The sequence below is a fragment of the Mustela lutreola genome, chromosome 10, assembly GCF_030435805.1.
Source record: "Mustela lutreola isolate mMusLut2 chromosome 10, mMusLut2.pri, whole genome shotgun sequence".
NCBI lineage: Eukaryota > Metazoa > Chordata > Mammalia > Carnivora > Mustelidae > Mustela > Mustela lutreola.
Genome location: NC_081299.1, coordinates 32982407 through 33009413, shown reverse-complemented (window position 1 = coordinate 33009413; position 27007 = coordinate 32982407). Strand labels below are relative to the sequence as shown.

General features: G+C 47.4%; 2 protein-coding genes across 2 annotated transcripts in view; both read right to left on the bottom strand.

Annotated features, from left to right (window-relative positions):
- Positions 1-2935: 2935 nt before the first annotated feature.
- On the bottom strand, positions 2936-8673 carry ZNF691 (zinc finger protein 691). The gene is made up of 2 exons (XM_059137104.1): positions 8606-8673; positions 2936-4423 (listed from the first exon to the last, which is right to left on the bottom strand). Exon 2 carries the CDS (start codon positions 4412-4414, stop codon positions 3560-3562), a length of 855 nt encoding a protein of 284 aa, XP_058993087.1. The 5' UTR covers positions 4415-4423; positions 8606-8673; the 3' UTR covers positions 2936-3559.
- Positions 8674-11627: 2954 nt separating this feature from the next.
- The window catches only part of ERMAP (erythroblast membrane associated protein (Scianna blood group)), a 31393-nt gene continuing 16013 nt past the window's right edge, over positions 11628-27007 (bottom strand). Inside the window, exons 4-14 of the mRNA XM_059138505.1 lie at positions 20857-20946; positions 20285-20623; positions 19737-20015; positions 17993-18109; positions 17418-17450; positions 16406-16438; positions 15208-15228; positions 14407-14427; positions 14283-14309; positions 14162-14188; positions 11628-12310 (exon numbers count right to left, since the gene is read on the bottom strand). Coding sequence (XP_058994488.1) covers positions 11628-12310; positions 14162-14188; positions 14283-14309; positions 14407-14427; positions 15208-15228; positions 16406-16438; positions 17418-17450; positions 17993-18109; positions 19737-20015; positions 20285-20623; positions 20857-20946 — 1670 coding nt within the window. The remainder of the gene's footprint in view (positions 12311-14161; positions 14189-14282; positions 14310-14406; positions 14428-15207; positions 15229-16405; positions 16439-17417; positions 17451-17992; positions 18110-19736; positions 20016-20284; positions 20624-20856; positions 20947-27007) is intronic.

The following is a 27007-nucleotide window of genomic DNA, read 5'->3' as shown; positions in this document are numbered from 1 at the left end:
TGATCATGCCATTCCCCGGTTTGAAAATTCTGTTGTCTATGGTCAGCAATTCTTTGTCCTGGCATCCAATGCCCTTTACCATCTGGTCCCTGACTACCTAGTAGCTTCATCTCTTCTTCACAGGACACTCTGATTACGTCAGACGTTTCGCTGTTGCTTAAAACACGGAGGAGCTTTCCCTTCCATCTGAAATAACCTTCTTCTTTGCCTACTAAACACCTACTCACTCAAGATGAGCTCAATCATCACCTCACCTTTTCCTTCCCTCCAAAGTGTTAGCCATTCCCACCTGTGTTCTCCCAACACCCTGTTCTGAGGAGTTTGTCTTCTGACTTCCCTGCAGGAAGGACTGTCTTTTTCAATTTTGGACCCCAATGTCCAGTGCAAGCCAGTTTAAGGCCCTCCCCTGGGCTCTTAGAGCACCCTAGGTACAACCACAGTGACACCTATCATCCTGCACTGTAACTCTGGGTCTATGTGCCAGTCTCCTGCAAGCAGAAGATGAAGAGAATGAAAGAGGAAATTAGGGAAGTTAACAAAAAAGGAAGTAAGAGAGTGAGTTAAGTGGACCAGTCAGGACTCAAAGGCCTGGACCAACCCAGAAACCCTAGCCTATGAACTTGGTCAAAAAGGGGCAAATGAGATTGGCCAGCAAGTCATGTCCCAAGATCAAAGCAACTGCCCAGTACATTGGTCCTGGGTCATACTGGCAGCAGAGACTCCCAGAAAGTCACAGCAATTGTCACTAAGGCTCTAGGTCTGGAAGGATGGTATCAAGCTCTGCAGACAGGGGACCAGTAGACCTAACTTGGTAGTGGGTATAATGGAGACCATAGCCTTGATATCCCACACACCTGATTTGAATCACAGGTTAAGCACTAGGTCGGGTCATTTAACTTCTCAGATTTGTGTTATCTCAAAAATGGGAATACTACCACCTTACAGGATAGTTATTGTATCTATTATCAGAGAAAACAGATGCATAAGAACTGGTGCTCAGTGGTGTTTGATGGCAACTTTAACTATTAGAGAGTGTTTCATTTCATACATGCAAGTGTGGGTGACATGTTTAAAATATCTAGGGGCGCCTGGGTGGCTCAGTGGGTTAAAGCCTCTGCCTTTGGCTCAGGTCATGATCCCAGGGTCCAGGGATCGAGCCCCACATCAGAGCAGGAGCAGGGAGCCTGCTTCCCTTCCTCTCTCTCTGCCTGCCTCTCTGACTACTTGTGATCTCTGTCAAATAAATAAACAAAATCTTAAAAAAAAAAATCTTGTGTGCAGATTCTCAAGGAGCAGGAAAATGTATATGCGATGAAAGTGGTTTATAGAATACAAAACAGTAATTCCAAGGGACACATGCACCCCTGTTTAGAGCAGCATTATTTACAACAGCCAAATTATGGAAACAGCCCACGTGTCCATCAGTTGATGGACATCAGATGAATCGATAAAGATGTATATATAAACAACGGAGTATTATTCAGTGGTAAAAAAGAATGAACTTTTGCCATACACAACAACACGGATGGAGCTAGAGATATTTTGCTAAGTAAGTCAGCTGGAGAAAGACAAATACTGTACGACGATTTCACTTGTATGTTGGAAAGAAAAACACAAATGAGCAAAGCGGAAAGAAAAGAGACAAAGCAATTAACACTCAACTATGGAGCACTGGTTACCAGAGGGGAAGTGTGGGGGGGGGCGGGGGGGAACAGGTTAAGGGAATTAAGGAATGCACTTGTCAGGATGAGCACCAGGTCATTAAAATAAAAGATTTTTTTTTTTTTTAAGTGCTTTGTAAACTGTAGTGTCCTACCTATGTCAGGGAATTGTTGGGGAAGTCTTTTAGAGCTGGAATGCAGGCTCTGGATTTAGGCAGAAAAAGGTTCCATTCCTGACCCTGCCATTTACTTGCCAAGTAATCTCGGGTGAGTCACTTTCTGTCAGCCTCCTTCTCCACCTGTCATACGTGGGTGATTCTTACTTTCCAGCGTTACGTGAGAATTCAACATCATGAGTATAAATCTCCTAGCACATCCCTTCCTGGGTGGGTGGCAGGATCCCATGGGATACATCAGGCTATGGGTGGTATCCGAATCTCATGCTGGCAATTAGCTACAAGGAAGAAGGCCCCTCCCTCTGGAAGAGCAGGACCAGGTCGGCAAGAGATGTAGAGAGGGGTCTTCTGTGTTGGTTGGAGGAAGTCTGGGTGAACATTAAACCGCCATGCAGAGAACACCAAAATCAGCCAGGTGGAGCCAGGCCTAAACCAGGAGGGCAGGAAGCTGGGAGGACCCCCGCCAAGCTGTCTCAGCCTTGGGAACTAAACTGTTGCCACTAAAGGCAAGGATTCCCGTGATGGGTTTATCCCAGCCCTCACCCCTTACTCCCGGACACTATCCCTTTTCCTAAGCACAGGGAAGTGCCAATCTAGAATCTGAAGGAGGTATGGTTCTCTGACTTGGCACTGACTTCCACAGAGCAAACGGTCCAGGGCCACATCAAGAGGCCATCCTAGCCCCCACTTCCAGGGACTCACTTGGGCCTGAGGCAGCCCCTAAGGGGCTCCTCCTTCCGAAGCCACTAGGCGCAACCAGTGGAAAGAGAGCATCAGCTTGGAATCAAGGGAGGCCCAAGTGTGAACTCCCGTTCCACCAAACCCCCACTGTGTGACTCCTCTGAGGGCTGCCGTGCCAGGACACAGAGACAAAGACGTCAATGTGACCCGCAGAAGCCACAGCAGATGTGGCTGCTCCATGTTCCTTCCTTCCCTCCTGCCTTCCTCCTCAGAGGCCCCATAGACTCTGCCCGTTTTCCTCTGCTTCTCAGAGCAGCCACCCATTCTCTGGGCATCCAGCCCCCTTCCAGAGAGGCTGCAGCGAGACCAGCTCCCCAGCTCCCACTTCCTTGATGCCCCAAATAAGTACACAGGTCCTTTTCATTGAAGGGTTTTACTGCTAATCACTCTGGGAACAGACGTGGGTTAGGGTGGGGGAATGAGTCACAGACATGGGGGACTGGGAAAGTCCCTGGATCGTGGCTCCCTGAGGGCTTCCTTTTGATTCCTAAGGCAGGACCAGACCTCTTCTCCAGGCCGAGGAGGCCCCTTCCATCGGGAAGGCTGCTCCTCCCAGCAAAGGCGAGGCACAGCAGATGGGTCTGACAGCCACCATAACAGGCCCTGTGTGGTTCCTATACGATCTGGAGCACCTTCAGGCGGTGATGCCCCCTCACAGGTACGTCCTCAAAGGCCAGGGGATGGTTGCCCTAATGACACAAGCCTGTACTAAGCCTACCCTACTTCTCTTTCATCCCAAGGAGATGAAGCCAAGACCGGATCCTCCAAACTTTCCAAGGCAAGAAACTGGACTGGAAAGCGGCAAAGCTTCTTCTTACTCAAGTCCCTTCTCAGGACCTCCCGCAGTTCCTGGCTTCAGAGGCAACAGGAAACCATTCTCCAAAGTGGGATGAGGGGCTTGAGGTCGAGGGGGCAGTCGCAGATCCTGGAGATCTTCCTACACTAGGCTGGCGTCTCTCAGCCTCTCTCCCTTTTCACCCTTCAGCTGGCGTCTCTGGCGGCCTGCTCGCCTGTGTGCGTTTTCTGATGACGGATGAGGTTCGAGCTCCGGGAGAAGTGTTTCCCACACAGCGTGCACCAGTAGGGTTTCTCCCCTCTGTGGGTCCTCTGGTGGGCCCCAAAGTTGGAGATGTCGCTGAAGGTCCGCCCGCACTCGGTGCACTCATAGGGCCGCTCGCCGGTGTGCGTGCGGTGGTGCACGCCGAAGCTGGAGCTGTTGCTGAAGCTCTTGCCACACTCGCAGCAGATGTAGGGCGCGGGCTCCAGGTGGGTCCGGTGGTGCACAGCCAGCGTGGCGCTCTGGCTGAAGCTCTTGCCGCAGATGTCGCAGCGGTACGGCCGCTTGCCCAGGTGGTCTTGCTGGTGCGTGGTGAGGTCCGAGCGCCGCCGGAAGCTCTCCTGGCACTTGGGACATTTGTAGTGCTTCTCTTCCAGGTGGATCCGCTCGTGGCGGATGCGGTTGGAGCTCCTCGAGAAGCTCTTGCCGCATTCGGAGCACTTGTAAGGCTTCTCACCAGTGTGGATGCGCTGGTGCGTTCTCAGGTTGGAGGTGTTATTGAAGGTTTTCCCGCACTGGGTGCATATGAAGGGCTTCTCGTCGGTCTCGGGCCTCGGGTGAGCCGTGGGGCCCCCGGGTTCTCTGGTGGGGACAGTGACTTTCTGCCATGGCTTTTTAGGATGGACCTCTTGCGGACACTCTGACGGGCTCTCCTGCCTGTGCTCTTTCTCCCCATCTGGGATCTGAAAACCCTCCGAGTCATCCACTCTCCAGGGCTCACCCCAGTCCCCTTCCTCAGGCAGGTGCTGTTCTGGATGCTGCTCCTTCTCACTGCCCATTTCTGAACCCTGAGAATGAACACAGATGGCCAACACCTTTATTCCTGGGCTCAGGCTCGACTGCAGGGAACCTTTGTTCTGGCTGAAGGGGTGTACCCTTCCCCATGGAACTGTCCATCAGAAATAACCTCAATTCTCGGGAATACTTGGAGAGCATGTCTTTCCTTAATAACTCTCAAGTGACAAACTTCCACAGATACAACAGCCACCCATCAGAGTAAAGCAAAAGCACCACTTTTGTCCACTCCCCACAGATACTTGTCAGTGGGAATAATGTCACTTTTCCTAAGACCACGAAACAATGGCAGTCTAGACTCTAATTCCCGTGTGGGTAAAGGAGCTTCCAGCTGCAGATGATTCCATTTCTCTGCCTAACTCTAAGCTAACTGAACCTCCTTTTATGTTTAATTAAAACAAAAACCAAACAAACAAAAAAAAAAATTCCTTAAAAGTATCCACTTGCCTGCTTTCAAAATGAACAGAACCTCTCATTCCTGAGGCTCTCCCAGCTGTTCAGAGGCCCAACCATGAATTCTCTTACCTGTTCTGCCACCCTTCCCCTCCCTGGACCGCAGCCTAGCTAGCAACTAAGGGTTAACATCAGAGCCCTCCAAGACCTACTGCAGGGCCCAGGCTATGTCTGCTCCGATTGGTCAGTGCCCACTTCCGCTCTCCAACACCATACACAGCCATATACACACCGCATCTCTCTCTCACACACATACACCCCAAAAACACGGCCATCCTCACATACCAGTCACACTCAACCATAGTTCTCATACCGTACACACAAACCACACAGACACATACACACACACAACATACACTCATACACACCTGTAGCCACATATGGCCACACACATCACAGACACAGCCCTTCTAAATATAGAGCCACGCATGTGCCTACCCAATCACACGTACAGCTATATTCGTACCCCACACAAAATCACACACACACACTCTCACATGCCACCTACAAAGACATAGACACAAACCACATTCTCTCCCCCCATACAACTACACATACACACTGCCAACTCAGGCAGGCATCAATAAACGTTTGCCAGACCGCATGGACTCTGAGCTCCTACAGCCTGGGCCAGGCCAGGAGGGGACGAAGCACCGCCCAGCGTGGGGTTTCCTCTGGGCCCTGAGGCCACAACGACACTTTGGAAGGCCCAGTGGGCCAGTGCAGATACTGTAAGGTGACACGAACAAGGGACAAGGGGCTATGACAGGACAGTAAGGGGAGAAGAATGACAGACAGAATTCCTTCAGGTCAGCAAGTTTTTCTGAACACCCAGCAGTAGTCATGGAAGGGCCACAGACTACATTTAGGGCTGGATCCAGACGGTGACACACACTATGGAACTGTGCAAAATGATTCAAGCCCTCTGAGCCTAGACTCCCACATCACTAACACACTAACACAATGATACCCGCCTACACTGCAGGGCCGTGGGCAGAGGAAACACCTCCAGTGCTCTCGGGAGCTGCGGGGCGGGTATGAGCGATACAGCCAGTGACAGCTACTAGGACCATTGTGGAGGACGTTATGTCCTAGCCCTGCACAGATCACAGGAATGAAAAAGATTCCTTATGTGATCTTGTTAGGAAAGAAAAAAAAATTTTTTTAATTAAGAAACAGTAAAGAAAATAAATGGTATGAGGCTCTATATAATCTAAAAGGAGAAATACAGACAGAGCCTCAAATCTGAGTGGAGGTCAGCAGATTTTTCTGAAAAGGGCCAGACAGTAAATATTTAGTAAACATTTGGGACCACAGTATCTCTGTTGCAACCACTCAACTCTACTCTTGTATCATAAAAGCAGCCAAAGACAATTCCTTAAAGGAAGGAGTGTGGCTGTGTTTCAATAAAACTTTATTTAAGACAAAAGGAGATGAACCAGTTTACCAATCCCTAATAGAGAAGGAGGCTTGCTTCATGTTCAAAAATGCAAGTAAACACCAGAAACAATTTATTCTTTGATACTCACTGTTTCCTGACAATCCTTTTAAAAATCACAACCCCTTTTCCACACTCCCAGTCCCCCTGCCCCACAGCACTTCTCACCTACTAACATTCTATTTATTTCTTCTGTCTCTTATTTAGTGTCTGCCCTCCCCCTGCTAAAACATATGTCCCCTGAGGGACAGGGCCTTTGTTTTCTAATGTAACCCAAATTCCTCAGGTAGTGACAGTCATATATAGTAGATCTTTAATAAATATTCACTGAACGAGCTGAGTGAAGGCCAGGCCTGGCTCCAGAACCCATTTCATGCTTACCTGTGTCTGTCTCACCCATTGTTCTCAGGAATCTGCCCACTCTCATACGTACTTGCTTTTACACTGATTTGCAATGATCTTTTAACATAATCTGTTTCCACTAGCAGTTTATAAGCAGTTTAAGGACAGAGACTGGGTTGTTTTGGCAAACTCTCTCCAGCATAAGGCACTGCTCCATGTCTTCTGATGTATGAATCAATGGATATGATCTGAATTCAGTCCCCAGTCCTGCCCACCCTACCTGGGGCCCCGGTACCACAGGGGGGCTACCTGGCCCCCACTCACATCCAATCCTGCTATTCTAAGAACGTGTAATGTACCAGCCTCTGACTCTACTCAGGACTGAATGCTGGATCAATATAAGAGCAACAAGATTTAGGATTATGATACTATCCTCAGTTTATGGCACAGTGCAGGGAAATAGGCCAAGACCTCCAGAAAGTGGCATACAGTGTAGAAGGTTCAGTTCTGGGGGCGTCAGGAACTGTGCCTTGGTCACCTTTGTACTGACTCCTCAATGCTTCACACAGCATCCGGCATTATATGGGAACCAGTAATAATAAACATTCTGGAAGCTCATACTAACTGCTAGGCCCTGGACTGAAGGCAATATGCAAATCATGTCATTTCATTTTCACAGTCTGTTTTAGAGATGAGGAAATGGAGGCTCAGAGAAATTTTAACTTGCCCCAGGGCACACAGCAAGTGCGTGGCTGAACAGGGACCTATGTCCATCACTCCAAAGCCAGTACTTTAAGACATGCCACTAGTAATGGAGAGAAGCAGGGAGGAAGACAGGGAGGGAGCGGGGAAGGGAAATGGGGCGGAGAGGTAAGGAAAAAGAACAGTGCCAAGGGAGTTCCGAAAAAGACACGGGCGTGTCTCCCTGAAGAGATCGGGGATGAGCAGCTGCATGGAAAAGGTGGTATCTGAGTTAGGACTTGCAAGACGGGTGAGCAAAATTGGAACTTGCAGAGCTAAGGAGCCCCCTATCTACCCACTGAGTATACAGCGGCAGGTAAGGTAGAGACGTACATTTCAAAGATTTGGTGAGAGAAGGGCCCATAGGGCTGCCTTCCTACGAGGCTCAGACCTACAGGGAGAACCGAAGGTAGAAAGGACTGGGGCAGTGGAGAAGCGGCCAGGGCTAAGAAGTGAGAGTCAAGAAGACAGGGCTGGTGATCACAGATGCTGAAGGTCAAGGGACTGGGTTTAGAGTGAAGGCGCCAAGGTGGAAAGTGGTCCGAAGGGCCGAAGTCCCGGCTCTTTAGGGTCAAGTCAAGGGGCAGGGGGTGGGGGATGATGCGGAGAGGGGAGCTTAGAAAGATCAAGAACAAGGTGTTTAAGAATAGAGAACTGTACTGGATAGCTGCATAACGGGTCAGATAGAGGGGGCCAAAGGGGCCAGAGGGTCCGGAGGAGATGGGCAGGGGAGAGAGGAGGCACAGGCTGCAATCAGAGGTGTCAGGAAACCGGAGCCCAGTAGGCTGGGTTGGGAGTGGCGGGGAGAAGCCGATCGCGGAGTCGAGAATACGCGCATCCTAGGGCATAGGTCTGGGTTCTGAGTGGCCGGATGGCTTTGGAGGGGTAGGGGAGGCGTATAAGAGGGGTAGGGACTGGCCCCCAAAGTATGGTCTGTGCCAGAGGGCTGGACTGAAAAGCCAACAGGAGGGCTTGTGGGGAGGGCTGGGGCAGCTGCCTAGCCGCGCGAGCCAGGGGCGGGGGCCAGGGGTCGGGGCGAGGGGACCACCGGGTCCCATTTGCTCCCCACCGGGTCCAGGGAGCAAAGCCACAGCCTCTAACTCCCTGGAGGAAGGGAGGCGGCCATGCTCACAGTTCCCCGCGAAGCCGTACCCGCCACCCCACCCCCCCCCCCACGACCTCGGGCCCAAACCGGACCCACCTCGCTCCCGCCGCTCGGTCAGGGACAGCGCCGCCTCAGAGGGCCGGGGGAGGAGCCGGAGCCGGAACCCAGAGAGGACCCGCCCTAATTCTCCAGGATTGGTTCTTGAGGAGGACCCTTTCTCTCCATTGGCTATACTGGCTGCCACAACGCGAGAAACCCAGGCGGTCCCGCCAATAAGTTTTGGCTTCGGGCAAGGCCTGCTGGGAGTTGTAGTCCCGAGGAAGAGCGCAGACTCGGAGAAGGAATTTGCGACGTTGAGACCTGAGCAGTTGGGACTGAGTTCTCTCCCTAGGTCTTCGGATATCTTTCCACGTTCACGCGTTAAAAGCCCAAAGTGTGAGGCCACGGGTCTGGCCAGTAGTAATACGTAGAGCTAACCTGCATAACCACCAAGGGATCATGAACTCAGTTTCTTCTTTACTGTGAGTGGGTGGCACTTGACTGTCCGGTAGACATCCCGGTGGGCATCCGCGCTTTCCTCGAGGTTTGTATTTTTAAGTCAAAGGATTGTAGAGCTAGAGGGGGGAGTAAATATCAACTAACCCAAAACGTTTGTCAGAGAACTAAACGTTCCCTGTGTGAGGAGCTGTCTCTGGGTCCCCCAATGCTCCTGCACAGGGATTTTTCTGGGTCCTACCTCGGTAAACCTGACTACCATTCATAAAGCCGGCACAATAAGATTTCCAAAGTATTTCCAGGATGATTCCCCCCCCCCCCCAGGTTTTAGTTAAAAAAGAAGGAGAAGGAGAAAGGGAAGAAGGGGAGGAGGAAGGAGAAGGAGAAAAGAAGTTTAATAGAATATTCTCATATCTGCAACGGTATTTCAGTGCAAAGAGCAAAGAATGGTGTCTTCAGAACTAGATAAACTAGATTTATAATCCCAGTTCTACCGCCTAGCCATTTGGAGCACCATCCCTCGCCCCCATAAAATCCCGGGCAGAATTCTTTTAAAGATTAAATGAGTTAAAGCTTCTGCTTCCACAAATATCAGTTCTCTTTCCCGCTGGTAAATTTCTCTTGGGTGCAGCCAGTGTGAACAATGGGAATTAGTTTTAGGATTAAGATATTCAGGAAAGTATATTTAAAACTGAGTATGAATGAGTGAAACATAAATCCCCCACATACACTATTGCTTATAAATTGATTAAAATGCTGAGAAGGCGGATCAGAAATAAAACTGTGGCTTCGTTTCTAACTATGGTTAAAGCGTGCTTGGGTGGATTCAAGGCTGTTCAAATACCAATTCCGTAAGATGTTTTCCTGTTACCAGTGCAAAGCACCTTCCCCACAACATCTCATTCGTGATGAAAATAACATCATGCCAAACAGCAAATATGAAACTTTTATTTAAGAACTGTACAAAAGCAAATAATAAATTTCACCCATGCATTGTGATAATTAAATGTATATATCAACTTGACCAGGTTACAGGGTGCCCAGACATTTGGTCAAACATTATTCTGACTGTTTCTGTGAAGCGTGTTTTCCAATGAAATTAACATTTAAATTGGTAGAATGAATAAAGCAGATTTCTCTCCCGGATGTGGATGGGCCCCATCCAATCAACTGAAGGCTTAAATAGAACCAGAAAGCAACCCAACCCCTAGTATGAGAGAATTCTTCTTGCCTAAGGGTCTTTAGCCTGGGACATAGACTTTTTTTTCCCCCTACCTTCAGATTCAAATGGAAATACTGATTCTTCCTGGGTCTTAAGCCTGTCAGCCATCAAAGGAACTACGCCATTAGCTCCCCTATGTCTCCAGCTTGCTGACTAACCCTGCAGATCTTGGGACATGCCAGCCTCCATAATGATGTGAGCCAATTCCTTACAGCAAATCTCTATACATATAAATATAACAAATATATATTGCCCTGGAGGACCCTGACTATGACAAGCGCTAACAGAGAGAATTTCCAACAGAAAGATCCAGTTTCCATTGGGTAGAACTGTGTACTCATCTGCGAACTGGTATCAGCCAGTATCTCTACAAAGAGGCCAGATCACGTATGTGGAATGACTTGAAAGTGAGGAAGGTTCGTTCTGCACGCCACATTAAAAAAGGAGGTTCAATGTTTTAACCTCACGCATGAGCTACCAACTTCCTACTTGAAATCAGTACTCTCACCTAAGAGGCTGTTTGCTACACAAATAGTCAAGTCTTCTAAGATAATGGGCTTATGGGGAAAAATAGCCTCTACACACTGGTGGTCAGAACTGCCACTTTTCTGGCTGGACCTCTCTAAATCCCAAGAGGAGATTCGAAAGGACCAGGGTAACTGACAGACTCATCCATGCCTGTCTTTCCAAGCCCAGCCCAGCTGGGCTGCTGTGTTTGAAGCTCTGCATCCCAGCTCCCTGTCCGTGCTCTTGAGGCTTTTCGGGATTATGGCTACCACACTTAAAATCCCTGTACCTGCTTAGCATCAATAGGTAAGTTAGCTTTGAAAACGTGTACATTGGCTCTGGATGGCAGGAAACTATACTGTAAACAAGCATCAAGGAAACAGAAAGGGAGGGCATGTTTTACTCTTCCAACTTCCCCATCCCATATTCCAGAAGAAGAAGGAAGAGCATGTGACCCAAAGGAGCTAGAGGCCTGCACTGAGAGAAGGAAAAAAGCCATTCTGGAGGGAATAAGAGAGAAGTCAGGGACCAGGCACCATAACCTCATGACTAAAAGGTCAAGTGCAGGATGAGGCAGGGTGAAGTTCCTTTAACTAGCTCCTCGAGGAGAGAACCCCTGTATCTTGGGGACACACATTCACCATCCCATCATCCACTAAACCTAATCTGATGGTTGGTTTTCAAGAATTCTTCCAGAGCAATGGGAGCTTTAAGTCCCGGAAGGATGACAGAGTTTAGAACTGAGCGCTGGGTGGAAGGTGATGTGATTCGAAATCACAAGGTCTAGATCTGGGGAAAGGAGATGGGATGTTTCAGAATCAGGTGTTGGGCCAGCAGACGGAAATCCAAGGCAGGATGCTGGACCCTCAGGGGAGGAGGTAATGAGGTACAGCCCTAAAAAGAAGGAACCTTGAGACCTTGAAGGGCTGGGGCAAGGTCAGAGGGCCAGCGTGGGAATAAGGAAGGGTTCACGTTCATGGTCACATCTCCATTCGCATGACCTTTTTCTTCTGGCTTGCGGACGGTTGGTGGTTCTGATTTCTGGAGTTCTGAGCAGATGATTAGAGGTGCTGTGTTTTTCCCACCGTCATGAAGGCAGGGCTCAAAGAAAGGGCGAAGGGGGCCAGAGAAGGTGTGGGTGAAAGTAAAGATGTGGGATCTGCTGGTCACATTGTAGAAGGAAATGATGCCTGCCTCATAGTCCAGGAAAATTCCCACACACCTCGGGAGCTCCTTGAGGCGCAGCGTAGTCTGTGGGGATGTGAGAGCTTCGTACTCCTTCTCACTACTCTGGCGGACAAGCCAGTGTCCATTGGCAGGCGTGGCAGTGATCTTCCCCTTCCTGCTCACAGACTCACTACACACCCCCAGGGCCCATTTAGTCTTGTCTCCCACGTCTACCTCCCAGTAGTGACAGCCTGCCGTGAAGTACTCAGCGCCCAGGACACTGACGACGAAGTCAAATCGCTGGGGGCCGTCGGGCACAGGCTGCCTTCTGTCTCCAAGCTTCACACGTCGCCGGTCCTCAGACAGGATGAGTTTGGGATGTGCTGTGTCTGGGTCCAGGGTCACTGCCACTGCAGAGAGTCAGTGACAGGTGAGGCTGGGGAAGGCAAGGTCTTAAGGGATCTTTGGGTAGCTTTGGAGGGAAAGATAATCTCTAGGTCTGTGATCACTGTCATTGGTCTATTTGAGTTCATGTTTCCCCTTCCCCTATATGTATGGGAGCCAAAGAAAACTGTCTTCCAGTCTCCTAGATCTGCTGAGAGTGTATTAAGTTGAAAGAAGAAAAAGTATTTCATCTCTCTGTGAAGCTGCCTTAATCCCTAGGAAACACTGCCTTCGTCTTGGATGGTCCCAAGGAATGCAATATATGATAATAAACATAGGCTTTGATGTTAGACCCCCTAGCCAGCTAGGATGTGTGAGTCCCAGCTCTGCCACTTGCTGGTTATGTGACCTTGGGCTTGTTACTTATCTCCCAACTTCAGTTCCTTCTTCTATAAAATGGAAGTAGGAGCTCCCATTTGTATAAATTTTGCTAATACATGAGATGGTGCCTAGTTCACACAGTGAGTGTGTGATGTTCATTTTGTAGTTAAAATCATTGCTTATAATTATCATTTTTAAGGGGTAATATAGATAGAAGGATTCTTCTTTAAAATTGTGGATCATGAGGGTTGCAGTGAGTCTCCCCCTTTTGCCAAGCATAGAAAACAGGCTCTTCTTGAAGAGAGAAGCCATGAAGTCTGTACTCAGTCAAGGTGGTGGGAGTGAGCCAGACCATGAGTGTCAGACTGGTATGGGTTTATGAGCTCCTTGAATGCCAAACAAGGTAATCTGGTGTTTTCTCAAGTGCCAACTCCTCAATTCTATTGTACCTGCCTGAAGGAAGCCATGTGAGAGAGTAGCTGGATGATAAGGACTGCCAGTAGGTGAAAGTAACAGGTCTCATTAAAATAGCAGCAAAAAAGGGGCACCTGGTGGCTCAGTCGTTAGGCACTGCTTTTGGCTCAGGTCATGATCCCAGGGTCCTGGGATTGGGACCCTGCATTGGGCTCCCTGCTTGGCAGGGAGCCTGCTTCTCCCTCTCCCTCTCCCCCTGCTTGTGTTCCCTCTCTCACTGTCTCTTTCTCTGTCAGATAAATAAATAAAATCTTTTAAAAAAATAGCAGCAAAAAAATTGCCAACTGTTTAGGAATAAAATGAAAAGAGATGTGCAAATCTTCTAAAATAAAACTATGAAACCTTTTCATAGTGTGTGCTGTGGGAGCATGAGCCTCACCCACTGTCTTCTTGGAGAATTTCAGTCACCACCCCCCAAGAAAACTGATCTTGGAAGAAGGACATGGCAGGTGTGTAGACAGAAATAGGAGCACTTGCTGTTGGTCCAACTGTGGGATAGGAAGGACTTCCCAAATTTGAAAGCATGGAAGAGACAACACAGGAAAAGACAAATAAATTTGACTACATAAAAACAAAACAATCATAAAACAACAACAACAACAAAACCACAAGGAAAGTAAAATGAAAATGAAAAACTTGGAAAAATAAATTGTGAAAAATATGACAAAGAACTAGTATACTTTATATAGAAAGAACCCTTACAAATCAAAAAGTAGTCTGGACAGGACAGGAACAGACCAGTCACAAAGATGACATCCAAATAACCAACACACTTATGATAAATCTCAAAAATCATAGAGAACCCATAAGAAGATCATGAGATATAGATATAGATATATAGTGTTTTAAATGAGGGAAGACTTTCCAAATCTAAACGTGACCCCCCAAATCACAAGGATTTTTTTTAATTTGATAAGCAGTTAAACAGATTTGATTTTAAAAAGCTTTAAATGACAGTCTGCATTCCACAGGACCAGAGCTATGGGCTCTGACACGTGGATGCCCTGACTGGTATAACTTACCAAAGTGCAGCCTCGCCCGCCTCCAGCCTGAAAGACAGAAAGGAGATGCTTGAATTAAAAGTTAGGACAACGGAGAACTCTTGGGGCGTGGGGGCCAAGTGCAGGGGAAGGTGTACCTCACCTGAGTTCGCCGCAGCTCTTTTCAACTCTATAAGAGAAGAAAGAAGGAGATGAGCTATTGCTGGAAATACAGACTCAACAGGAGACTAGGTGGTACGAGAGTTAGAAAAACACGGGACACTTACTCAGTTCACTCCGGAGTTTCTCTGAAGAATAAAAACAGTTGGATGAATCAGAACAAGGACTTGTTCAGAGTGCTGCAGTCCCATCCCAACCATATTCCCACATCAGACCCTCAGTAGCAATACGCTGAGCTTTCCCATAGTGGGGCTTGCCACAGCCGTGGCTCCCAGCCGTGGGCCAGGGCTCCCTGGGGACAAGGCAGAGGAGAGTCAGCCAGTTTCTGTGACCGCCAGAACTTTCTGGCAGACCAAGTCAACAACACATCTTCTGCATCTAGGTCACCACAACATAAACATTTGTAGGATGTTGTGGGAGAAGAATAAAGTCCAAGTTCATTTAAAACCATCACCCAATGTCCATTTGATTTCCTTAGGTATATTTTCTCAATGTAAAATAAAAGAGACATGTCATCACATGTCTGAAGGTTTTTGTGGTTATAAAGAGGTTCTCATGCGTGAAGTGGTGGAGAAACGCTGCTCCACACACTCACTGTAATGAGGATCCCGAAGGGAATGTCACACCTAGGGAATAAAAAAGGTCTCCCAGGTAGCTTCACCCATGGGAGGTGAGTGCTTCCCAGTAAAATCTTTCCCACGTAGAGACAAGATAACAGTTCTGTGGGAAAGAGGAACAGGAAATATTTGAGAAGAGAGGACTTTGAGAGCCAATACATCTCCAAGCCCCATGACCTCAAGTACCCTTGCCCCCACCTTCTGCCCCAAGAAGTGAAACCGAGACACTCATCCTAAAGCAAAGACATCAGCAGAAGGAGGTTTGTGCCATGGATGAGCGGTGGAACTTACTGAGGGCTTTATGGAGCCTTCCTAAAAAACAGAAAAAGGCATGCGTGAATAGATGGGACACAGGAAGGCTCATCACTCCATTCCGCCCCCCCGCCCACCTGACCAGTGGAAGGGGTGATGAACCAGCCTGTGGGCCCTGAAACTTCCTGAGGATCTGGACTGCCCGGAACTTTGGGTTTGCCTTTCTTGGCCCTCCCTTTTTGTCCAGCTCTTTTTCTGTGGTCCCCGTTGAGTGTTTCTGTGTGTTTGTAACTGTGTGCTCACGTACGTGTGTCTTGTTGTCCTTTAATAGCCTACTGTTGCTAATAGCGATACTGTGAGACTCCCAGTCAGAGACAGCCCCACTCTACCACACCGTGCCCTCCGCCCCTGGACAGAATGGCCATAGCATCCCTGAGGTGGGTGCGCCCACACTTTCACCACCTTGAAGGAGATGGGATGCAGAAATCAGGGCAGACAGAGCCATTTCGAGCCAGGGACTTGTCTTCCCAGCAAGACCTTCCAAGGGCAGAGCCCCCTGGTTTTTTTTTGTACGCTGGATGTGTCTGACTTCTACTCTCAGTGGTCCAGGGCAAACACTCAATTAACGAAGATGACAGGTGGAAAGGGAAAGGGGTACCAGGCTTTGTAATAAGAACTTTTTAAGTTGTTTATTTTAATCCTGAAAACAATCAGGTGAGGAGACTCACAGTCTCCATTTTACAGATGGGGAAACCAAAGCTCAGAGCAGTGAAGTACCTTGTCCAAGGCCAGTAAGGGGCACACTGGTGATCTGAGCCGAGAGTCACTGAACCAGCCCTTTTCTGTAGAGCCGGGGATCCTCCCCTTATATCACACTGCCTCTCTCAATGCAAAAGCTGTATGGAGTTCTGCGATGCTCATACACCCCATATGACCATCATAATACCTTTTCAAATAATAAGTAGACCTTCTTTTTAGGTGATTGGTGAAAAGGCTGATGAAGGGAGCTCAGGACAGTTCAGACCTGTGAATGTTGATCAAGGGCATCCCCTCACCATGGTTGCTCTATAGCCCCTTGATATGGGAAAGTAAATTCCAATAATATTAATGGAAGGTGTGTGTGTGTGTGTGTGTGTGTGTAATGTGTGTATGACAGACTGTCAACATTCATGTAGAAGTGGGAAGAATGTGTTCTTTGTTATTTGTCCCCTACTCTTTATTCTGTACATATAATTACCTTTTTCTTTTGCGTGGTCTGAGAGAAGATTTTCTAGAGGAAGAAAAGTAAATGAGATTCTGTGCCATTACTTTGACGGTCCCCAACTCCTAATGAGTTCACCTGCCTTTGAGGCTCCCTATCTCTACCTCCCTGACCCAGGCCCTCACCATCTCTCATCTGGATGACAGAAATGGTGCCCCCCACCAGCCCCCTTCATCCTGTCTAGCTTCCTCTGGTCCCTTCTTAACACTGCAGCCAGAGAGCTTCTCGAAGCACAATTCTGGTCAGGACTTCCCTCCCTGTTCACTGCTTCACCACTGCTCCAAAAAGAAAAACGAAAGCCCTTGACATGATCTACAAAGCCTCCCCTGGCCTGACCCCTGCTAAGTCCACAGCCTCATCTCCTGTCACCTTTCCCCTCACTTCTGCACTGTGTGTCTTTTGCATGTTGTTCTTTCTGCTGCGGAAGGTTTTCCGTTCCCTCTTCCTCCAAGCCTGCCTGTCTTCCAGATCAAACATCCTCTGGGGACTCCGCTCCTGTCCCTCAAGTTTGGTTGGTTGGTTCCTCCTGGATCTAGTCTTTACGGCCCTTAGAACTTCCTCTCATGGCATGTGTGCACATTTATTTATGTAATTTCTTCACTCACATCTGCTTCCCTGACTGGACTGAAAGTTCCAAGAAGGCACAGACTGTATCTGCTTTTACTTGCCATTGTGACCCCAGTGTCTAGTATATTCCAGGGCACTTAGTAGACAATCACTAATTTGTTTGTTGAATGAATAAAAGCTCCCCCCATGTTAGACCTACATGACCCCCACAGATCAAGCAGTGAGTTCACATACAAAAATCACCAAATGTACTAGAAGGCAAGCTCTGACAAGTTAAGTGTCTGTGAAAACTGGAAAGGAAGGTAAAGATGTCCCATCACCCCTGCCTGTAAGGACAGCAGATACTGGGATTTTCAGCTAATCTAAAACTAACAAAATGATTAAAACACAGTAACATCTCCACCCAACTCAGGACACTTACCTACCTCCATCACCTGTTCATAGAGAAGCTTCTCTAGAAGACAGAAAGAGAGAGGTATCAGCTCAGTTTAAGGAAGGGCTTTTTCTAATAGGCAGGGTTGTCCAAAGATGGCCCAAGCTGCCTAGGAGGACTTTGCTCCTTGTCACTCTGGGCGTGTGACTATTTGAAAGGATTAGCAGGTCTTCAAACCATCAGATCGGGGAAAAAATATTGGATTCTCTGACTCTCAGGGTCATGTGCAACCCTGCGATCCTGTGAAATTCAACCGTATTTGTGGGGTTTTATCTCACGGCTAGAATTGTGTTTCTTAATTAACTAGCAGGCTGGCAAGATCAGTTCTTTCCTAATTTATCAAAAGATAATGATTCACAGCTCTATCCAGGATTTTTCTGCAGTTTCTCTGACCTTCTCTGCATTGGAAGTCCCCAGGCAAGGCTCTACCAGTTCTCTCTCTGCCATTTTGCAGGGTCCCCAACCTACAGGTAATTCACGTCCACGTCTACTTCTTCCTGGACATTTCCTAGAGAAGCCCATTCCACTTCTTGCCAGCTGGGGCGCCTTTACCACTTAGTTACCTTTTGATCTTCTTTGCTTCCAGATGAGGTAAATGCCCACGATGATGAGAATTCCCAGGACAGGCAGGATGACAGCAAGAGCCACTGTAGAGGAGGAGATCCTCCCTGGAGAAGGGGCTAAAACAGAAACCACCAATGGCCACCCTCAAAGAGACATCCAACAGCTTCTCCCATGCCACAGACCTTGCTTCAGATGGCAGATGGCTCAAGCACATCCCAACTTCTTGGTTAGAGAGAGACTTCTAGCCAAGACTGTGGGGGGAGTGACCAGGGATGATTTCAAAGTGAGATGTTCATTTCTTAGGGGTAGTTCTGATGGTCCTGCCTGAAGACAACAGGTTAAACTCCACTTTTCAACCACAACCTTGTCCTATCCTGGATGGAGCCATTATCCGGTGACTTTGAAGGATAGGAGGGGCTTCCTCAGGGATCATCTTTCTCATGAGCACCCACCTGTCTCCCCATCAAGTCCTCACTTTGCTGTGAAACAACAGTCAGTGAGTGACATCTTGGCCCGGAGCCCTACCAGCAGGGGCAGAACCATTTCTGTGGTGCTATAGCAGGAGACCTAAAGCCTGGACAAGAAGAAAGGAGAAAGGAAAGAAGAGATAAAGAGCAGAAGAAGCTCTGTGACTCATGGGAAGAGTCTCAGCTGGATGCGAGACCTCACTCAGCAGTGTGTGACCCTGGGCAAGAGACTGAGCCTCCCCAAGCCTAGCTGACCATCTAGGAAATAGAGATGATGTAATTTCTGTCCCGTTGGGTTGTAGGGAGACGTAAAGAGGTCAGGAGAGTAGAGCACTTAGCACTTCATGAGAGGCAGTGGCAGTAGTAAGGGAAGGGAGGGGGACAGAGAGAGGAAAAAAGAAGTCCTGACCCCTTCTGATCTGGGACCCCAGGCCACAGTCTGTCTTTCCTGGCTCCAAAACCACTCTGCTTTACCACATGGCTCCATGTTTAAAGGGTCTTTAAAAGATTCACACCCTTTGGATCCCTTAATTTTACTTCCAGAAATGCATTCTAAGAAAATAATCAGAATCACATCCCAAAATATGTGCAAAGATGTTCACTGAATAATTGGTTATAATAGGAGGAAAAACTGGAGACCACCCAGATGTCCAGAAATAGGGCTCTGATTAACTTTATTATGCTATAACCACACAACGAAGTACTGTGTAGCCCTTAAAAATCATACTGCAGGGGCGCCTGGGTGGCTCAGTGGGTTAAGGCCTCTGCTTTCGGCTCAGGTCATGATCCCAGGGTCGTGGGATCGAGCCCCACATCGGGCTCTCTGCTCAGCAGGGAGCCTGCTTCCTCCTCTCTCTCTGCCTGCCTCTCTGCCTACTTGTGATCTTTCTCTGTCAAAAAAATAAATAAAATCTTAAAAAAAAAAAATCATACTGCAGAGAACTACTTAAGGACATGGGCAGAAAATGCTCAGGACGTTGTAACTAAAGGAAAAAAGACCCAGCAGAATACATATATGAAAACACACACACTCAAGAGTTGGAGACATACAAGAATGTCTTTAAAGAAATGCCCCCAGAGGTTAAAAGCAGTTCTAATTTAGGACAAAACAGGCCATTTCCGGTTTCTTTATAATGTTCATCACTTTTTCAACTTTTCTATCACAAACATGTGTTCCTCATAGAATTTAAAAAGTTTGAAAATTCTTTATAAAGTTTCCACTCAGGTAGGAGTTTTCCGCAGGGCCTTCGAGCCCTTTTCCTGTCCTGGCTTTTACCTGCTATGAGCATGGCTGTGGTCTTCTCTTGGCCGAGGGCCAAATTGTGGACGGTGCAGGACACGTTCCCCAGCGTGCTGTCCCTGACTCTGCTAGACACCGCGATCCGGAAGAGCCCAGCTTCCAGGACATGGACATCCGACAAGGGTTGAAGCACTCTGCCTTGAGGGTCTTTCCACTGGGCCAAGGGCTGTGGAAACCATCCCGCAGACCTGCACACCAGCTGGATCCATCCAGCGTCGTAGCCCTTCACGTGGATATAAGGGTCGGAGCCTAGAACTGGAGGGAGACAGGGAACACAGATGCCTGATGGTGGGGTCGCGGTCCCCGCCGGAGCCCTGGCTCCCTTCCCGCAGCCTCCCCGGGGGAGGCGGGGCTGCCCTGGCCACTTGCGGGGGCCGCCCTCTCCGCAGCCCCATGCTCCTCCCAACCGGGTGAGAGAGTCTCTGGCTTCATCCTCACACTTCGCAAATGCACCCCTGGGGTAACTGCATCCCACGATTCAGGTCTTGGGGGTACCTCTGTCCCCCCCTTTGAAAATGACTAACCTGCCACCTGCAGGGTCACGATGCCATCCCGAGTCAGGTTTCCGATCTGGACCTCGCATTGGTACAGCCCTCGGTCCTCCAGCCGGACGTGGCGGATCTCCAGGGACACGCTCCCCTCTCCCGGGTCCCTCCGCAGCGCCGTCCGCCCCTTGTATTCTGGCATCACGCCTTCCTCCCGGTCTCTCCCGTCGCGGAACACGTGCACGACCTGGGAGCGGTCCGGGCTTGGGGACCGCAGCCACGTCACCGCGGTGGGCACGGTGACCGGCCACAGGGGGATGGGGCAGGGCAGTTCGGCTGTGCCCCCTAGTGGGGCCAGGTGGTAGTCGTCGGCGTCCCCTGCGTAGTGCGGACAGAAAACAGACAAGGGCGTGTAGGCGGGACCAGAGAACAGCCGCGCGGCGTCGGGTGAAAGGGATGTCTTGGCGAAGAGCAAGGCCAGGGAAGGGCATTGGAAAGGACTGGGCGGGGAGGGGTGGGTGGAATAGAACGCGGGAAGAAATAAGGCCCCTTGTTCTTGGGACTCGTTGGGTAGAGGTCCCAGGCAGGGAAAGAGGCTCACCAACTCCTACCTGACAACGGCAGGGGCAGCCGGAGGAACATAAGTGCCACGAGGCAGCTGGAGAGCCAGGAGCCAGAGGAATTTGCCATCTCCGTGGGAACTAGGAGGACAGACGCAGGGAGACACCAGAGAGAGCTGGTGAGCTTGATGTGGGTGCCGGTACAGTGTAAGGAGGTGGGGTGCCGGTGAGGGCTGCTCGGCCAACGCTCTGGAATCACACAGCCCAGAACTGGAATCCCAGCTCTGCTACTTATCTCCCTGTCAACTTGTAACTTAACTTCTCTGGGTAACCTTGTAACTGAGACTCTGTTTCTCTGTCTTTAAAATGGGTATAGTAACTGTGCCTTCTGGCAGGATTATTGTGAGGGTTGAAGGACGGAAGTGCTCAGTGTGGAGGCTGGGGTCATGGGTGTCTATGAATGCCATGAGTGAGGACCATGGTGATACGGAGGGTGAGGCACTGAGTGTGATTTGGAAGGCTGAGGGAGGAGTCTGGAAGAACAAGAACTTACACCGGGGACTAAACAGGTGCACATCAGGATACTGGCTTCTTCTAGCACTTAGTGTTCCAAGACAGACTTGGAATGGGCCTGTGGTTAGCCTGTGGTTACCCACAGTGGATTCAAGTCTTGGCTCCATTCATGTGCTAGCTCCATGGCCCTGGGAACATTCTTAATATCTGTGGGCCTTCAGTGCTTAATCTATAAAGGTGGAAACTTCTTCCCGGGTTCAAGGAGGCAACGCATGGAAAGATCTTGCCACAAAGGCCTCGCAGAACAAGTGCTCAGTAAATGTGCTGTAGTCGTTATTACTGAAGCAATGAGTGCCTGAACCACAAGCACACCCCCGAGGATTCCCTACTAGAAAACTCTCTTCCAAGTCAAACTCTCACTCTTTTCAGATGAAATGATACTTTATGTGGAAAAGCCAAAAGACTCCACTACAAAACTGCTAGAACTCATACAGGTATTCAGTAAAGTATCAGGATATAAAACCAATGCACAGAAATCAGTTGCATGTCTATACACCAACAACAAGACTGAAGAAAGAGATATTAAGGAGTCTGTCCCATTTACAATTGCACCCAAAACCATGAGATACCTAGGAATAAACCTAACCAAAGAGCCAAAAAGTTGGTACTCAGAAAACTATAAAGTGCTCATGAAAGAAATTGAGGAAGACAAAAGAAATGGGAAAATGTTCCATGTTCATGGATTGGAAGAACAAATATTGTGAAAATATCTATGCTACCTAAAGCAATTTACACAATTAATGCAATCCCTATGAAAATACCATCATTTTTTTTCAAAGAAATGGAACAAATAATCCTAAAATTTGTATGGAACCAGAACCTCAAATAGCCAGAGGAATGTTGAAAAAGAAAGCCAAAGTTGGTGGTATCACAATTCTAGATTTCAAGCTCTCTTACAAAGCTGTAATCATCAAGACAGTATGGTACTGGTACAAAAACAGACACATAGATCAATGGAACAGAATAGAGAGCCCAGAAATGGAGCCTCAACTCTATGGCCAACTAATCTTCGACAAAGCAGAAAAGAATGTCCAATGGAAAAAAGACAACCTCTTCAACAAATGGTATTGGGAAAATTGGGACAGCCACAGGCAGAAGAATGAAACTGGACCATTTCCTTACACCACACACAAAAATAGACTCAAAATGGATGAAAGACATCAATGTGAGAAAGGAATCCATCAAAATCCTTGAGGAGAACACAATCAGCAACCTCTTTGACCTCAGCGGCAGGAACTTCTTCCTGGAAACATCACCAAAGGCAAGGGAAGCTAGGGCAAAAATGAACTATTGGGACTTCAACAAGATCAAAAACTTTTGCATAGCAAAGGAAACAGTCAACAAAACCAAAAGACAACTGACAGAATGGGAGAAGATATTTGCAAAAGACATATCAGATAAAGGGCTAGTATCCAAAATCTATAAAGAACTTACCAAACTCAGTACCCAAAGAACAAATAATTAAATTAAGAAATGGGCAGAATGAACTGATATTTCTGCAAAGAAGACATCCAGATGGTCAACAGACACATGAAAAAGTTGCTCCACATCACTCGGCATCAGGGAAATACAAATCAAAACCATAATGAGATACCACCTCACACCAGTCAGAATGGCTAAATTAGTAAGTCAGGAAATGACAGATGCTGGTGAGGATGTGGAGAAAGGGGAACCCTCCTACACTGTTGGTGCGAATGCGAGCTGGTGCAGCCACTCTGGAAAACAGCATGAGGTTCCTCAAACAGTTGAAAATAGAGCTACCCTATGACCCAGCAATCACACTACTGGATATTTACCCTAAAGATACAAACGTAGTCCCACTCTCCCACCCTCTGCCTGCCTCTCTGCCTAATTGTGATCTCTGTCTGTCAAATAAATAAATAAATAAAATCTTAAAAAAAAAAAAAGATACAAACATAGTGATCTGAAGGGGCACGTGTGCCCAAATGTTTATAGCAGTAGTGTCCACAAAGCCAAACTATAGAAAGAACCTAGATGTCCATCAACAGATAATGGATAAAGAAGATGTGGTGTATATATACAATGGAATACTATGCAACCATCAAAAGAAATGAAATCTTGCCATTTGCAATGATGTGAATGGAACTAGAGGGTATTATACTGAGCAAAATAAGTCAATCAGAGAAAGATAATTATCATATGATCTTTCTGATATGAGGAATCTGAGAGGCAGGGCAGGGAGGTGTGGGGGGTAGGGAAGGAAAAAAATGAAACAAGATGGAATTGGGAGGGACACAAACCATAAGAGACTCTTAATCTCAGGAAACAAACTGAGAGTTGCTGGGGGGTGGGGGGGGATAGGGAGAGGGTGGTTGGATTATGGACATTGGGGAAGGTATGTGCTATGGTGAGTGCTGTGAAATGTGTAAGCCTGATGGTTCATAGACCTTTACAAATAATACATTATATGTTGATTTTTAAAAAAGAAATAAAAGAAAAAGTACTTGCTACTGCCAGAAATTCCTCTAGTAGGAAACAAAACTTTCATGCCACAACTGGGGATAAAGTTTAATTCTAAAAACTCTGGAGAAGTGGGGCAACTGGGTGGCTCAATCAGTTAAACATTAACCAGACTCTTGGTTTCAGCTCAGGTCATGATCTCAGGGTTATGAAGTTGAACCCCCTCACTGAGCCCCACTTGGGCATGGAGCCTGCTTGGGAGATTCTCCCTCTCCCTCTGTCTGTCTCCCCAGCCCCAGTCGAGCTCTCTCTCTGTCTAAAAAACAAATAAACAAAAAATCCCAGCAGAGATATTGTCTCTTGAATTCTCCCCAATATTTCAAATCCTCTTCAAAGAGAAGGGTTTTTATAGAAGTTATCAGACCAGGCCCCTGAAGGTTTTGGAATTGGGCAAACCAGGACTTGGAGGAGGTGGAACTGTCAAAGGGAGTTTGGGAAACTGAAGATGGACTTAAGCTTTGAACAAATTTCCAATTGTTTCTCTTGTGGCAAACAGCACACTGCTTTAGGGTTGTTTTTGTTTTTCAATCATGATGCACATAACATCCATCTCTAATCCCCTAGGGTTACAATTGGCAACACAGCAGCAGGACACAGTGTGTGGTTAGGACTGTGTTACAGTCAAGAACCCCCCCCCCCCATCCCACCCATTTTTCCCACAGGTTACCAGCTACTCAGAAATTGAACACGAGAAGTTAGGTAACGGAGAAAGGCTCTCTGCCTTATCAGTTATCATCCAAGATGGAGCATCTGGGTGGCTCAGTCAGTTAAGCGTCAGCCTTTGGCTCAGGTCATGATCTCAGGATCCTGGGATCAAGTCCCACATCAGGCTCTCTGCTCAGTGGGGAGCCTGCTTCTCTCTCTCCTCCCCTACTTGTGCTCTCTGCTGCTATCTCTATCCCTCTCTCAAATAAATAAATGAAATCTTTTTTTTAAAAGATTTTATTTATTTATTTGACAGAGATCACAAGTAGGCAGAGAGGCAGGCAGAGAGAGAGGGAGGGAAGCAGGCTCCCTGCTGAGCAGAGAGCCTGATGTGGGACTTGATCCCAGGACCCTGGGATCATGACCCGAGCCGAAAGCAGAGGTTTTAACCCACTGAGCCACCCAGGCGCCCCACAAAGTAATTTTTTATTAAAGATTTTATTTATTTATTTGACAGTGAGAGAAGGAACACAAGCAGGGGGAGTGGGAGAGGGAGAAAAAGGCTTCCTGCTGAGCAAGGAGCCCTATGAAGAGCTTGATCCCAGGACCCTGAGATCATGACCTGAGCTGAAGGCAGACACCTAATGACTGAGCCACCCACGCATCCCACAAAGTTATTTTTCAAAAGGAAAAACGGAGAGAAATCCAAAAGTCCATTAAAATGAAGATAGTGAAATCCCAGTAGTTCATTTTTTCCCTTGCTTCCCTTGCCTTTTGCGTTGTTCCTAGGAAGATGTTGCTGCGGCAGAGGTCGAAGAGGTTGCTGCCCGTGTTCTCCTCAAGGATTTTGATGGATTCCTTTCGTACATTGAGGTCCTTCATCCATTTTGAGTCTATTTTTGTGTGTGGTGTAAGGAAATGGTCCAATTTCATTTTTCTGCATGTGGCTGTCCAATTTTCCCAGCACCATTTATTGAAAAGGCTGTCTTTTTTCCATTGGACATTCTTTCCTGCTTTGTCGAAGATTAGTTGACCATAGAGTTGAGGGTCTATTTCTGGGCTCTCTATTCTGTTCCATTGATCTATGTGTCTGTTTTTGTGCCAGTACCAAGATCAAAAGCTTTTGCACAGCAAAGGAAACAGTTAACAAAATCAAAAGACAACTGACAGAATGGGAGAAGATATTTGCAAACGACATATCAGATAAAGGACTAGTGTCCAGAATCTATAAAGAACTTAGCAAACTCAACACCCAAAGAACAAATAATCCAATCAAGAAATGGGCAGAAGACATGAACAGACATTTCTGCAAAGAAGACATCCAGATGGCCAACAGACACATGAAAAAGTGCTCCATATCACTTGGCATCAGGGAAATACAAATCAAAACCACAATGAGATATCACCTCACACCAGTCAGAATGGCTAAAATCAACAAGTCAGGAAATGACAGATGCTGGCGAGGATGCGGAGAAAGGGGAACCCTCCTACACTGTTGGTGGGAATGCAAGCTGGTGCAGCCACTCTGGAAAACAGCATGGAGGTTCCTCAAAATGTTGAAAATAGAACTGCCCTATGACCCAGCAATTGCACTATTGGGTATTTACCCTAAAGATACAAATGTAGTGATCCAAAGGGACACATGCACCCGAATGTTTATAGCAGCAATGTCCACAATAGCCAAACTATGGAAAGAACCTAGATGTCCATCAACAGATGAATGGATCAAGAAGATGTGGTATATATACACAATGGAATACTATGCAGCCATCAAAAGAAATGAAATCTTGCCATTTGCAACAACATGGATGGAACTAGAGCGTATCATGCTTAGCGAAATAAGTCAAGCAGAGAAAGACAACTATCATATGATCTCCCAAATAAGTCAAGCAGAGAAAGACAACTATCATATGATCTCCCTGATATGAGGAAGTGGTGATGCAACATGGAGGCTTAAGTGGGTAGAAGAATAAATGAAACAAGATGGGATTGGGAGGGAGACAAACCATAAGTGACTCTTAATCTCACAAAACAAACTGAGGGTTGCCGGGGGGAGGGGGTTGGGGAGAAGGGGGTGGGATTATGGACATTGGGGAGGGTATGTGATTTGGTGAGTGCTGTGAAGTGTGTAAACCTGGTGATTCACAGACCTGGGGATAAAAATATATGTATATAAAAAATATATGTTTATAAAAAATAAAAAATAAAAAATAAAAAAAAAAAATGAAGATAGTGAACTATGTATGATACACTCTTGGAATGAAATACTACGCAGCATTTCATAATCATGTCAAAGAACAATCTTTAATAGCACTGGGAAATTTTTACTATAATCCAAACTAATAACTTTAAGTACAATATACATAGTATCATACCATTTAGGGAGAAGGTGCTCAGGAAAAAAAGGCAAGAACATAGATACTTAAAAAAAAAAAATGACTACTTCTGGGTGTAGCAGTGAGGATTAGGTGACCTTATATTCCTCTATATTTTCCCAGTTTTC